Source organism: Pan paniscus, chromosome 1 (assembly GCF_029289425.2).
Source record: "Pan paniscus chromosome 1, NHGRI_mPanPan1-v2.0_pri, whole genome shotgun sequence".
Taxonomy (NCBI): Eukaryota; Metazoa; Chordata; class Mammalia; order Primates; family Hominidae; genus Pan; species Pan paniscus.
The window spans coordinates 105,305,221-105,318,266 of NC_073249.2; the positions used below are offsets into that span (position 1 = coordinate 105,305,221).

Consider the following 13,046-nt stretch of genomic DNA (forward strand, 5'->3'; position numbering starts at 1 on the left):
ACTGGGGCACCTTCTTGGGTTTTCATTACATTCTAGACCAGTTTGACATCCCTACGTCCAAAGCTCTTCCTCTATGGGGGTTGATTTGTTTTTTAATGTCACTGAGCACTACATTTTATACTTGTCACTTATAGATGTCATTCTAGTGCCACAAGACCTCTTTTCAAGGTATCAAGTGATCAAAGTCATTTATATAGAGGTCTCCTGAAAACATGTGTGACCATCTATCTTGGGAAGTTTTGTAAACCTGATGCTATTTTGTTGTTTCCGTTTTGTTTTCCCATATACTGAAAAGAACAGGGCCACGAGCAGTTCTTATGGAATATGGTTTGATATATATTTTGTTGAGATGACCTAACACCATTGATTTTGGGTTGCATTCCACTAACAGAACATGGCAAGATCAAGGTTATGGTCAGGGTTGGTTGGCGATCCTCAGTGTTGCTGTGCAGTAGAAGGTGAGTTTGAGGTGAGAGGAACAAGTAGGAAAGAGTGATCCCCTGAACCACCTCTTCGCTTTCTCAGCTTTCATCCCCACCTAGGTTTTGTGAGCCTGGAACTTGAGAGACTGTTCTGTAGCCCAGGTCTCCTAAGATTGGCTGCTGGACTTGCCTGAGTTGAGGGTGCAGTGGGTTGATCCTGGGCTGCCCAGCATTCATGTGGAAGTGAAGGAAGGAGGACTGGTTAATCCCATTTGAAAGCATCCCTCTCTGCAGCCCGCACCATCTTCCAGTGACACTGTAAGGATACTGCTTTGAGATGTATCAAAGGCTTTAAGTCAAGGTATTTTCTAGGGTCTGGGAGACCTGACATTCTGTGTCAGAATGAAAATCTGTCAAGTTTCTAAATGAAAAAACTGCAGCTTCACAAAGTGTCATGGGTTACTTGAGGTCACAAAGGGATGAGTTTTCAGCACTGCCAATAAAAGCAATCACAATAATTATTCAGTAATTATTCATAGGATCCATACAATCCAGTAAATATTCACATATTAATTATTCATTGACCAATTCATACAAGGCATTTTGCTCAAAACTGTTTATATTTGGACATTGTATCTTCATCATAATCCTTAAGGTAATGCTATTATCTATAAGTAACAGATAAGAAACCTGAAGATGAGGGACAGCTAATCACGTATTTGGCCATATTTCCATTTTTTGGTTTTTGTGATGCTGGAAGAATGACCAGAATGGGTCACGGGAAGAGTATTCATTCCTGTATTATTTTCCAGGACAGAGGTGTGCCCTTCTAGAGTACTGGGACCAAAATTCAGAAGTGTCTGAAACCTTGCTTTAACAGTATGGGAAATAACCTCTATCACCTGGAATTTCCCTGGAACTTTGGAATATACAAGAGAAGTATGAGACGTGGGTCTTCCCTTGGCTGTGTTTAATTCACTCTTCTATGGAATACCAATGATTCTCACTAACACTTTTGCCTTTTTATAACCACAATGTATGTCTTATGGAGAAGATTTTACACTTTGCTCTATTTAGAAACAATAAATATGAGCAATAGTTTTAGGTTTTATGCCCTGGACTTCATATTTTTCTGATTTCTGTTTTGAGATTAAATTCTCATGTAAATAGAAAAATACTTATTATTTCTCATCAGGCCAAGTTTGTTATCAGCTTGGGTTTTTGAAGATGAAGCACAAACTTTTGATTTTATCTTTGTCCTCATCAGCGCCACTCATTGTCTCTCAGTATGACCTGGACTTGCCCCTGCATTTACCCTCGTCCTGCTGAGCCATCTCCATGCACTGCCCAATTCCATCAGTGATTCGGGGTCCTCCCAAGGCTCCCTGAAATGTGCACAGGGATCAGGACATCAGACACATTCCAGACACAAAGGCAACCCACACTGTAGAGTGAGCAGCTGTGTTCCCACTTCCCTAATGTTCCAGTGATGTCCTCAAACTGAAGGGAACACTTTCCCTTTTTAAGGGTCTGTTCTTCATGTCTCAATGCCTCTGATCTAGTGAACACAACTGTCCTGAAACTGAAAGAACCTGCTAAATTTCGAGTTTCTGGTTAGGTGGCTAGAATAGGTTTATAAGACTTCCTTACTTACCTATGACTGCTGAAGTTTGAATTCTTAGCAGTATGATTCCTTTTCTTGTAAGCTGAGCAGCTTAGGAAAGATTGGCCATGTTGCTGTGCAAAAAGAGGTAAACTTAATTTCTACTCAAAGCATGCTTGAATTTGAAACTAGGGCTTCCACTCTTCCAAAGTTGGACTGTCACTACCTCAGGCATGTGTCCCGAAGGGCTCATGTCTCTGTTGTACTCAAAGTTCTAATGGAGCCCAGCAAGCCAGATCTCCTTTACTTCTAGGTTCCCTCAACAGTTTCTCCTCTGCTTTAGAGACTGCCTTGAAAATATTCTTGTCCTGCTGTTGTGTTTTGGCTTTGGAATGATGTGCTGCAGCTCAATGGGTCCTACCCCCAAGTTGATCAGAGTAAGAAACAGCTGGGAAAGTCAGTGCAAATTCAAGTTCATCGTCCTCCTTACAGGGATTCTGATTCAGAGGGCTCAGGTGGGGCCTGGAATGTGTTTGTTAACATGACTCAGATGTGCAGTCAGTTTGCGGACCCGCTGATACCATCGACCTTATAGTTTATGGGATGATTCTGTTTTGCTGATAAAGAAACTGAGGCATAGAGAGTCTGTAACTTGCCCAAGTTCCCCTTGCTGTAAGTCCTGGAGCCAGATCTCAGGTGGAGCAGCCTCTTCCCCATCCCCTTCCCACATTTTCCAATTCAGCTGGGTCAATTCTTTCCAAGTACGTGTTTCTCTCCCCTATACCTCATTTCTGAAAAAAGGAGAACTGGAATTTAACTTCTTTCATCGAATACATTTCCTCACAACATGCTGCCAGCATCATATGCTGGCCTCTTACTATTAAAGTGAGATGCCTTTTTTTTTTTTTTTTTTTTTTTTGAGACAGGGTCTTGTTCTGTCACCCAGGCTGGAGTGCAGTGGTGATTATAGATCACTGCAACCTTGAACTCCTAGGCTCAAGCGATCCTCCTGCCTCAGCTTTCCAAGTAGTTGGAACTCTAGGCACACATCACCATTTCTGGCTAATTTTTTATTTTTCATGGAGACAAGGTCTTGCTATGTTGCTCAGGCTGGTTTTGAACTTCTGGCCTCAAGCGATCCTCCCACCTAGGCCTCCAAAAGTGCTGGGATTACAGGAGTAAACCACTGAGCCTGGCCCTGAAATTCTTTTTTTTTTTTTTTTTTTAATGAAAATACAAGGCATGGAGATGTGGAAAGACACCTTGCTTTATTACTGTTATTATTTCTACAGTATAATTCATATATCACAAATATCACCATTTTTAAGCATATATTTCAGTGTCTTTTACCATATTCCAAAAGTTCTGCAACCATCACCACTACCTAATTCCAGAATATTTTCATAATGCCAAAAAGCATGCCTGTACCTATGGGCAGTCACTCTCCAATTCCCCCCTTCTTGCAGTCTCTGACAACCACTAATCTACTTTCTCTATATATAGATGTACTTGTTCTGGGCACTTAATTCAACAAATGGTCCTGGGACAACTAAATATCCACATGTAAAAGAATCAAGTTAGACTCCCTCCTCGCACATAAAAATTAACTCAAAATGGATCAGAGACCTAAAGGTAGGTGGTAAAATTATAAATCACTTAGAAATAGTAAATCTTTGTAATGTGGGATAAGCAAAGTTTTCACAAATATGACTGAAAGCACAAGCAACAAAAGAAAAAATAAATTGTATTCCATCAAGTTAAAAACATTTGGGCTGAAAAGTATATCATCAAGAATGTGAAAAGACAGTACATAGAATGACAGAAAATATCTGCAAACCATATTATCTGATAAGAGACTTGTATTTAGGATATATTTTTTAAAAACTATTACAGTTCAATATTAAAAAGATAAACCAATTATAAAGTAGGTAAAGGATCTGAACAGACATTCTCCAAAGAAGATACATAATGACTAATCAGCATATGAAAAGATGTTGAAAATCATCAACCATCAGGGAAATGTAAATCAAAACCACAATGAGATAAACACTTCACATTACAGATGAATATAATAAAAAAGACAGACAATAACAACTGTTGATGAGGATGTGGAGAAACTGGAATTCTCATACACTGCTGGTTGGAATGTAAAATAATGTACCCACTTCAGAACAGTCTGATAGCTCCTGAAAAGGTTAAACAGCATTACCATCTGACGCAGCAATTCTGCTCCTAGGTATATATCCAAGAAATATGAAGATAAATGTCTACCAAAAAATTATACAAGAATGTTCATAACAGAATTATTGATAATACTCAAAAAGTAGAAGCAACTCAAATGTCAATCAACTGATGATGGATAAATAAAATGATAAAGTGTGGTAAATCTATATGAGAAAATATTATTCAGCTATAAAAAGGCACAGAGTACTGATAAATGCTACCACATCAATGAACTTTGAAAACCTCATGCTAAGTGAAAGAAGCTGTCATAAATTACTACATGCTGCATGTTTCCATTTGTATGAAATGTCCAGAAGAGGCAAATAAAGACAGAAAGTAGACTAGTAGTTGCCTAGGGCTGGGAGGGAGTTAGGAGGAATGGAGAGTAATTGATAATGGGTAAAGGGTTTCTTCTGATGTATAAAAATATTCTAGAATTGACTGTGGTGATGGTTACTCCTATCTACTAAAATTACTGAATTGTGTACTTTTTTAAGAAGTAAATTGTATGGTATATAAATTATATCTCAAAGCTATTGTATTAAGGGAAAAAGCACTAAACACAGTGCCTTACACATATTAGCTAATATTATTATTTGTCAGTGGTATTATAGCATTTGTTAGAGATTGTCTACTCTAATCCTTTTATGTTACAGATGAGGAAGTTGAGAGCCACATGGCTGACTTGACCAAGATTAAACGGCTAGTAAGTAGGAATAAGTACTGAAACAGAAACTTTACCCAATTGCAGTCCATATGTTTTCTGGGATCCCGGAGTTCCCTTTCAACAATGTAAAATACAAACTTAGGTCAAAAGTTCCCATGTCTGAGAAAACTCAAGCCAAATCAGTTCTCCTCCAAAGTTGACAGGATTTATGCTTTAAAAATAGAGATACAGAATTCTCTTTGGAAAGATCTACCAAATTCCTGTAAGAAACAGTCTACCCAAAGTAGGGGAAAGGCTATATGAAAAGTTACAAGGCACTTCTTAAAAATATATCTTAGGTTTTTAGGGAAATGTAAACAGACAAGTTTCCAGACCCGTGGGTGGAATGGATGTAGCAGATTCACTGAGAGGCTCACAGTGCCGTACTAAAGGGAGTCTACTGCTTAAAGCCAATTCACATCCTTAAAAGGTCAAATGGAGAGAAATTAAACTTGGGAGAAGCATTTTAAGACTGTGCTGTTACAAAACCTCGGGCCATTTAACTGATTAATCATGGCAATGAGGGCAGGGACCAGAAAAGAGTCTTTAGAACCTGTCATCCCCACACAGAAGAGCAACTTTCAGGGAAACACCCTTATCTTTCCATTTTCAGACCCCGGGAGGTGTGAGGGTGGAAAGGCTAGGTAGAGAAGAGAGCAGAAAGGAGATGAGATGACACAACCAGGATTCTCCGAAGCTGGGCTTGAAGTCCTGAAGAAAAACTCCCATGAACAAGGAAGGAAGAGTGAAGAAAAAAACAGGGATACCTGGAACTGGACAAAAGTAAAAAGATAGAAGGATACTTTTTTTCCCCCAGAAGAAGTCTGTCACAAAAGCAAACCTGCAAATATACGATCAGTATAACACCCAAGAAAATGACACATGCGGCCAGGCATGGTGGCTCATGCCTGGAATCCCAGCACTGTGAGAAGCCGAGGCAGGTGGATCACCTGAGATCAGGAGTTCGAGGCCAACCTGACCAACATGGTGAAACCCCATCTCTACTAAAAATACAAAAATTAGCTGAGCATGGTGGCAGGCACCTGTAGTCCCAGCTACTTGGAAGGCTGACACATGAGAATAGCTTGAACCCGGGAGGTGGAGGTTGCAGTGAGCCGAGATAGCGCCATTGCACTCCAGCCTGGGAGAAAGAGCGATGCTCCGTCTCAAAAAAAAAAAAAAAAAGAAAGAAAAGAAAAGAAAATGACACATGCCCCCAAGTGTGAGAATGCAAGAGGGAATCCCTGACCTATCCCTATCCAACCAGTTTTCTTGGCACACACCTTCCATTCTCTGAATGAGCCCAGATTAACTCACTGACCCCTGTGCCACGTATCTCCCACTCCATCACCCGCCCAGGCTCACTGCTCCCACCGGCGTCCCTTCATATCTCCCTACTGACCTCCACTTTTTTCTAACTTTGTCACCAAAGAAGTCACAGAAATAAATAAGGGGATTCAAAAAGAATAATTTCAGTACATTAAAAAAATTGTAGAATATAGGATTCTCATCTATGTTTATCACGTTCAATTCATTCATTTTTCAAATTTTCATTGTGGCACCATTTTATGACAGGCACTATGCTGGGGATGCTGGCGACTAGGGTAGGGAGTTAAAATGAGAGTGTCTACTTGGAAAGATGAACAGATAAATAATCACCGTGATAAGTGCTGTGCTAGAGATATGCAGATGTCAAAAGACCTTAGAAGGTCTACAATCCACTTGGAGGGTAGGGAATATAGAAGGCATTTCAGTGAAATAGGGTGCCTTTGACAAATCATTAAGAATGAGTTCTACATTAAAAAGGGGAAGAGAGGGTGATAGCTGAGGAGGCAGCATAGGCAAGAACATCCAGCATGAAAGAACAGTGAGGGACATCAGGAACATCTTTCAGGAACATCAGGTAAAACAGACTTAGGGCCCAAGTCAAAGGAGCTAAAATAATACACCCTGGAAAGTGGTATGATCATTTCTGCATCTGCTCCAGAGAAACCTGCCAAAATATGATTAGCATAATACCCAAGAGAACATCACATTCCCCATGTGTGAAAATGCAAGAGGGAATTATTTCTAATAGTTCATAAGCTCAGCAACAACAGAGTAGACACAAAAGCCACAGAATGTGCTTAGGCTTTACTTTAATGATATAGGGATATCACATATCATCAGCCTGTGGAGTACAGAGGTAGTTTACAAAGGATAAACCTTCATTGTTTGGAAAGGAAACATCAGAGAGCTCTTTATGAAGTTTAAACAAAATCAGAGAAATAAAGAGATGTGGGAAAGAAAGAAAAAAAAGAAAGTACATTGAGGACAGTCCAATCTAACTGTGAACTCATAAGGGACAGCCAGTAAATTCAAAACAGCCTACTGTTTTCTGATTACTTGTGCTACTCTACTAAAATAGCCACAAACACAAAACTAGTCTACCTCTTTCTCTCCCCATTATTGGCCCTAACCCAAAAATAGAGGGAGTAAATGATTTAATAATTTATTTTCATGCTCCATTTTGTTCTTAAATTAAAATTACTGTGGTTGGTGCCCCTCCTTTAGCTTCTGCTAAAGACTTTACATAACGAAAGCTCATGAAGTGTCTGGATTACTAACAGTTACTTATCCAAAAAGATGAGACATGGTTCATTGATTTGATTCTATTAGTTCTCTCTTGAAGATATTTTTCTCCTCCCTCTGTGAAGAAACATTTCTTTCTGTGTCATACAAGATGAGTCATTTTTGTAGTTTTAATTCCCTCTTGAGTCCTACAATAATACTAAAATACTCACAGTGACTACAGTATCCTTTGCAGGGAAAAAATTGTAAATTAACCATTTAAATATAGTCACTAAGTTATGTGGCATTCACTGACTCAGAGTTGAAAAAGACTCCAAAATTCTTATCCAGTATTAGAGTATAAAAGGACAAAAGGAGAGGCCAAACTAAGTCTAGGACGCACAATACAAAGAAGAAAATGAGAAGACCAAAGTTACCATCTCAATACTATGACATGATACTAAACCATACAGTCAGCCAATATATATTTGCGGGCCTAGTATATACTGGGCACTGTTTGTAGGTGTTTGGGTTACATCAGTAAACAAAAACAAAGATACTAGTTTTCATTCTGGAGAGGGTAAGAGGCAGTAGAATTTGGAAAAGACAGACAATAAACAATAGACATAATGAAGTAAATTATATAGTATAAATTATATAGTAAGAAGATAAGAGTTACAGAAAAAGAAAACAAAAAGTAGACCAGGGTTAGTAATTAAGGGGGTGGGGGACAGTTACAATTTTAAATAGGGTGGTTAGAGTAACCCTCAATTAGAAGTGCCAAGACGTGAAATGCAGTGGAAGCAACCATTTGAAAGTTGCAGAATACTTTAACAAGCTACTTTGCCTCCTGCTGACTTTGTTTCCCCATTTTTAGAACTGAAATAATAATTCTCATCAAATAAGGGTGCTGTTTACATTGAGATAGTGACTATTACTATAAGTAACATTTTAGTCTCTTGACAAGCATGGGAAGCAATGGAATGAAGGGCAATGGAAGGAAGGGCACTGCATTATGAAAAGGACTTTTTAAAAGAAAACCATCTCTAGGCACTATTTCCCTTTGTGGAAATGAAGTGAATATTTTCTGAACTCCACCTGGGACATACGAACAATGAGCATGAAATCTTACAAACTGTATAAATAACATTTATTCACAGTGTCACTGCATCATCTATTGTTTTGAATTCTCTTTAAATTTCCTTCTATATATTTATCCAAAGCTGAAGTCATCTGGTTTAGATTATGGGACCCTGAAAAGCAAGAACTAGTCTATGTAACTACTTTTAAACATCTGCACAACGCCATATATATATATATATACACACACACACACACACACATATTGATATGTAACAAGTACTATTTGATTATAATTAGGAGTGTCTTGGTTTTCTTATAACATGAACATATATTTTTAACCCAAACAGCTTAAAGCATTTAACGAAAAGTTTATCACACCTACAAAGTGCTTTCAGGAAGCAGATGTGCAGTGCAATGTGGCGCAGTAAGATGCACAAAGCAAAGGCTTTGAAAATAAACTGCCTCGGCTTCAGGACCCAGCCTAACCACATATTAGCTGTACAACTTTGGGTGAATCACTTAACATCTCCAAACTTCAGTTACTTCATGTGGGAAGACTTGAAAAATAATACCTGGTCCCAAGATTTTTGTGTAATTGAGCTAATAAGCATGGAAGTACCTGGCACAGTTCCTGAGTCACCAAAAAAATGTTAGTTTTCTCTTCATCAAATCTCCCCATTCCCACCCCTCATGCTAATCTCCCCTCCCACACACACACACACCATCAGTGAGTAAATAAGTGTCTTGTGTTAAACTACAACCAGAGAATAAGAGACAGACAAGATTTCCTTACTCTATTTCACTAGCCCTGGCAGCCTCTCAGCTGCGGAATCCTTGGTTATTTCCTTTCTCAAGGAGGAGATACGATTCTAGTTTGACAGATCCTTTCCTGGACACATTCTCAGAATTCCCTAAGGTTCTTATCGTGGCTAATGGATAACAATGCAGAGGCTATGGGAGTGAATAATCACTCTCTCTCAGCTAAAAACTTCCTTTATTGACTTCTCTAACTTCCCGTCAACATCTTGCTGCCAAATCAACCTCTTGTTCTAGGCAATTATTAAAAGCAATTTTCTTGAAACTGAAAAACACATTTAGCCTTCAACAATAAATCACACTAACATCAATTACTAGCCAATTAGATTACTAGAATATCAGACCCAGAGATATTTGCAATGTTGAAATATTTTCAAAATAAAGTTGTTTACATTTCTATTTCTGTCTTTAACCCTTAAAATGCAAACAAATACAGGAGTGAAGACAGATGTATTTTAGTTATTTCTTCTACAAGATAAAGTGGATAGTAATATTATGTTAAGAAAACATTTAGTATCTAGAATGATAGCATTATCTATTCTTTATTAAAACAGAAACTAAAAGTAATATAATTAAATAGCTTGTTCTTGTGACTTAAATAATATAAAGTTTTCATTTCAATTATGTGACAATGCTTTGTATAGCTGTATTCCAAATACATAGCATGGTGCCTAGAACATAGCAGGCAGTCAATACATTTTTACCAAATGAAATGAATAAATTACCAGTTGATTTTATACTGAGGACCAACCTATGACCTTTAATCCCTCCAAAATAAAACACACAATCCCATTATATGTGAACCATATCCACAATACCAGAATCTAAGATTCCCACTCTGAAAGAGTAACTAGAACAACTTCTTTTTCAGGCAATTCTGCTTACTTAGCACATTACTCCCCCCTACAGTTTTCCTTCTTTTGTTTTTGTACTAAGGATATTTGTATAAAAACAGGATCTTTGTTGCTTAGTAATTCATCTGCTCCAGCTGCTTGTATTCTGTTCCCAATCAAAATTCTTGGTTTTCAGCCTCCTCATCATTTTTATAAGGAGTTGAATGAATTGGCCAGGCTTGTTCCTTTCTCCCTCTCCATGGAACGCCAGGCCCCAAGCTCCCCGACACTGCTCCTCTTTTTGTTTCTATCTTTGGGTTGTGTGTGCACTCTAGAACACTTGTATCAGTGAAGAGTGTAACAAAGTATTGTGCCACGCATAGTCTCTCATATATCATCTATCAGCTCATCAAAAAGTGCTCACTGATTAACAGAGGATCCCCTCCTCAGTTTCAGAATTCTCTAGCTTTAAGTTAGGGGAGGGTTACCCCAAAGTCAGAGAGGGTACATGGGAGAGGGTTGTGAAGGCCAGTAGCCCAGAGAAAATCAAGGGCAGCTGGGTGCATTTAGGTGGATAAGAAAACAATGAATTACTCCATCAAAAGCAAAAGCACAAGCACATAGGAAAGTTGATCACCTACTGTTAATGTCAATTCAGTTTAAAGCACTTTATTAACCACACATACATATTTTCCAGTGTCTAATTCTCATCGTCTTCTTTTCCATTCCAGACTTGCCTGTCTCTTTCCCAGAGCTCTGTTCCTCTTATTTCTCACTGTTTCTACAAAAGGGACAATAAACAATTTTCTAGCCACTCATCATCATAAACCCTGACATGCTAAATTATCCCCTGCTCAGTTTATGGACCACAGTGGGCCCATAAAACTCCTCCCTCACTAGCAACCCACCCCACACAAAATTCTCACTTCCCTTTTTCCTTGCGCTTCCTAAAAAAAGCAATTGAGCCACACCCACTACCTCCTGTGCTAGGGGTTTGTCCCCTAATCCTGGGACACTAGGGAGCTCCTTACCTGGAAGGCAGCTGCACTCAAAAGTGAAGTCACCAGTCTGCCGACAGGTGCCTCCATTGACACAAGGCGAGGGTGCACAGGGCACATACAGGCTGTCACAGTACTGGCCTGTGAAGCCCTGAGGGCACTGGCACTGGTAGGAACCAGGCAGGTTGAGGCAGTTGCCACCATGCTGGCAGTGTCCTGGAATGTCACACTCATTGACATCAGTCTCACACTTCTGCCCTGTGAAGCCTGTGAGGCATTTGCAGGAGAACTGGTTGGCCACAGTGGTACAGGTACTTCCATTTGCACAGGGATGAGACAGGCAGGCATCGGTCCATTGGCACTCCTTACCTAAAGGAAGGATAACAAAACTCAGTACTGGCCACAGAAATAGGAGATGGCCCCATCCTCAATACCTCATTGACATCAGCGAGCTCTTGCGTGGAGAAGACCTCAACTCTTTGCATTTTACAAAAGGCTAAATCAGAGCCTCCTCAAGGTCATCTGACACAGAGACCTCTCCAGTAACTCTCCAAGGACCTCAGCAGAGACACAAGGACTCAGTGGGTGGAGCACCTGGAGGCAATTGTAGGTTAGTCACATTGAAGCCCAATCCTGCAGGACGCTATCAGCAATAGGAGTCTGGATCCATCTACTCTCTCAGAGCTCACTGTCTTTGCATATGGTGCTCCTGTTTGAATATCAACTTCCGGGCGAGGAGCAGTGGCTCACACCTGTAATTCCAGCACTTTGGGAGGCCGAGGCAGGCAGATCATGAGGTAAGGAGTTCAAGACCAGTCCGGCCAATATGGTGAAACCCTGTCTCTACTAAAAATACAAAAATTAGCTGGGCATGGTGGCACGCACCTGTAATCCCAGCTACTTGGAAGGCTGAGGCAGAAGAATCACTTGAACCCAGGAGGCGGAGGTTGCAGTGAGCCGAGATTGTACCACTGCACTCCAGCCTGGGCGACACAGCAAGACTCCATTTCAAAAAAAAAAAAAAATCAACTTCCCTTCTGTTTTCCTAGTGAACTCTCACCTATCTTGGCAACTCTACTCAAAAGTTCCAACCTCTGTAAAGTCATCCTTAGTGCCCCTCACATACATACATGTGCGCAAACACAGGTACACCAAGTTTGCTATTTTCTTCTATTATACCACCTGCCACCCTGGCAGGGTTGGGTCTCCATGGTATGCTCTCAAATCATGTCTGTTGAATGGATAAAATATATCGATATTTTCCACAAAATATGGTTACTAAATAGACCTCTGGTGATAGAAACAAGTCAATACTACTTCTGTTTCCTCTAAATGTAACACACACATATATTCTGGGAAACATTTTATTAATTGTGGCCTTGCTATAAATATCTGTTGATGTGTTTGAAAATGATGAAGGACCTCTGGGTCCCTATATAACAAATGAAATAGAAGCCATCAGGAGGACAGAGGTCTAGAAGGTATTCCGTGGACTTTCTCAAGTAGGAAAGTACCAGCACTAGCAGGAAGACTCTGACAGGTTGAAAACGAAATCATGATGCCAGGGGAAGCAAAGCAGATTTTTTGAGGCAGAAAGAGAAAGAGAAAAAAATATCCTCACAGAACTAGTAAATTTGGTATTCACATGGCTGGCTTTTTGTTGTCATTAGTCTAAGTCGCTTATTATTTAAACTACAGAGATGAGAACTCCTTGAATTTTTATTATTATTATTATTATACTTTAAGTTCTAGGGTACACGTGCACAACATGCAGGTTTGTTACATATGCATATATGTGCCATGTTGGTGTGC

General features: G+C 39.6%; 1 protein-coding gene across 7 annotated transcripts in view; it reads right to left on the minus strand.

Moving 5' to 3' along the window:
- The window catches only part of LOC117978935 (notch homolog 2 N-terminal-like protein R), an 84,808-nt gene that overhangs the window by 914 nt on the left and 70,848 nt on the right, over positions 1–13,046 (minus strand). For 3 of the 7 annotated variants that reach the window (XM_055102303.2, XM_063606122.1, XM_055102307.2), the window contains exon 4: positions 340–11,603. In XM_055102303.2, the coding sequence (XP_054958278.2) occupies positions 11,080–11,603 (524 nt within the window). In that variant the 3' untranslated portion in view covers positions 340–11,079. Of the gene's footprint in view, positions 1–339; positions 11,604–13,046 lie in introns of those variants that run through there. The other 4 variants (XM_063606131.1, XM_063606130.1, XM_063606127.1 and 1 more) reach the window with 4 other exon arrangements.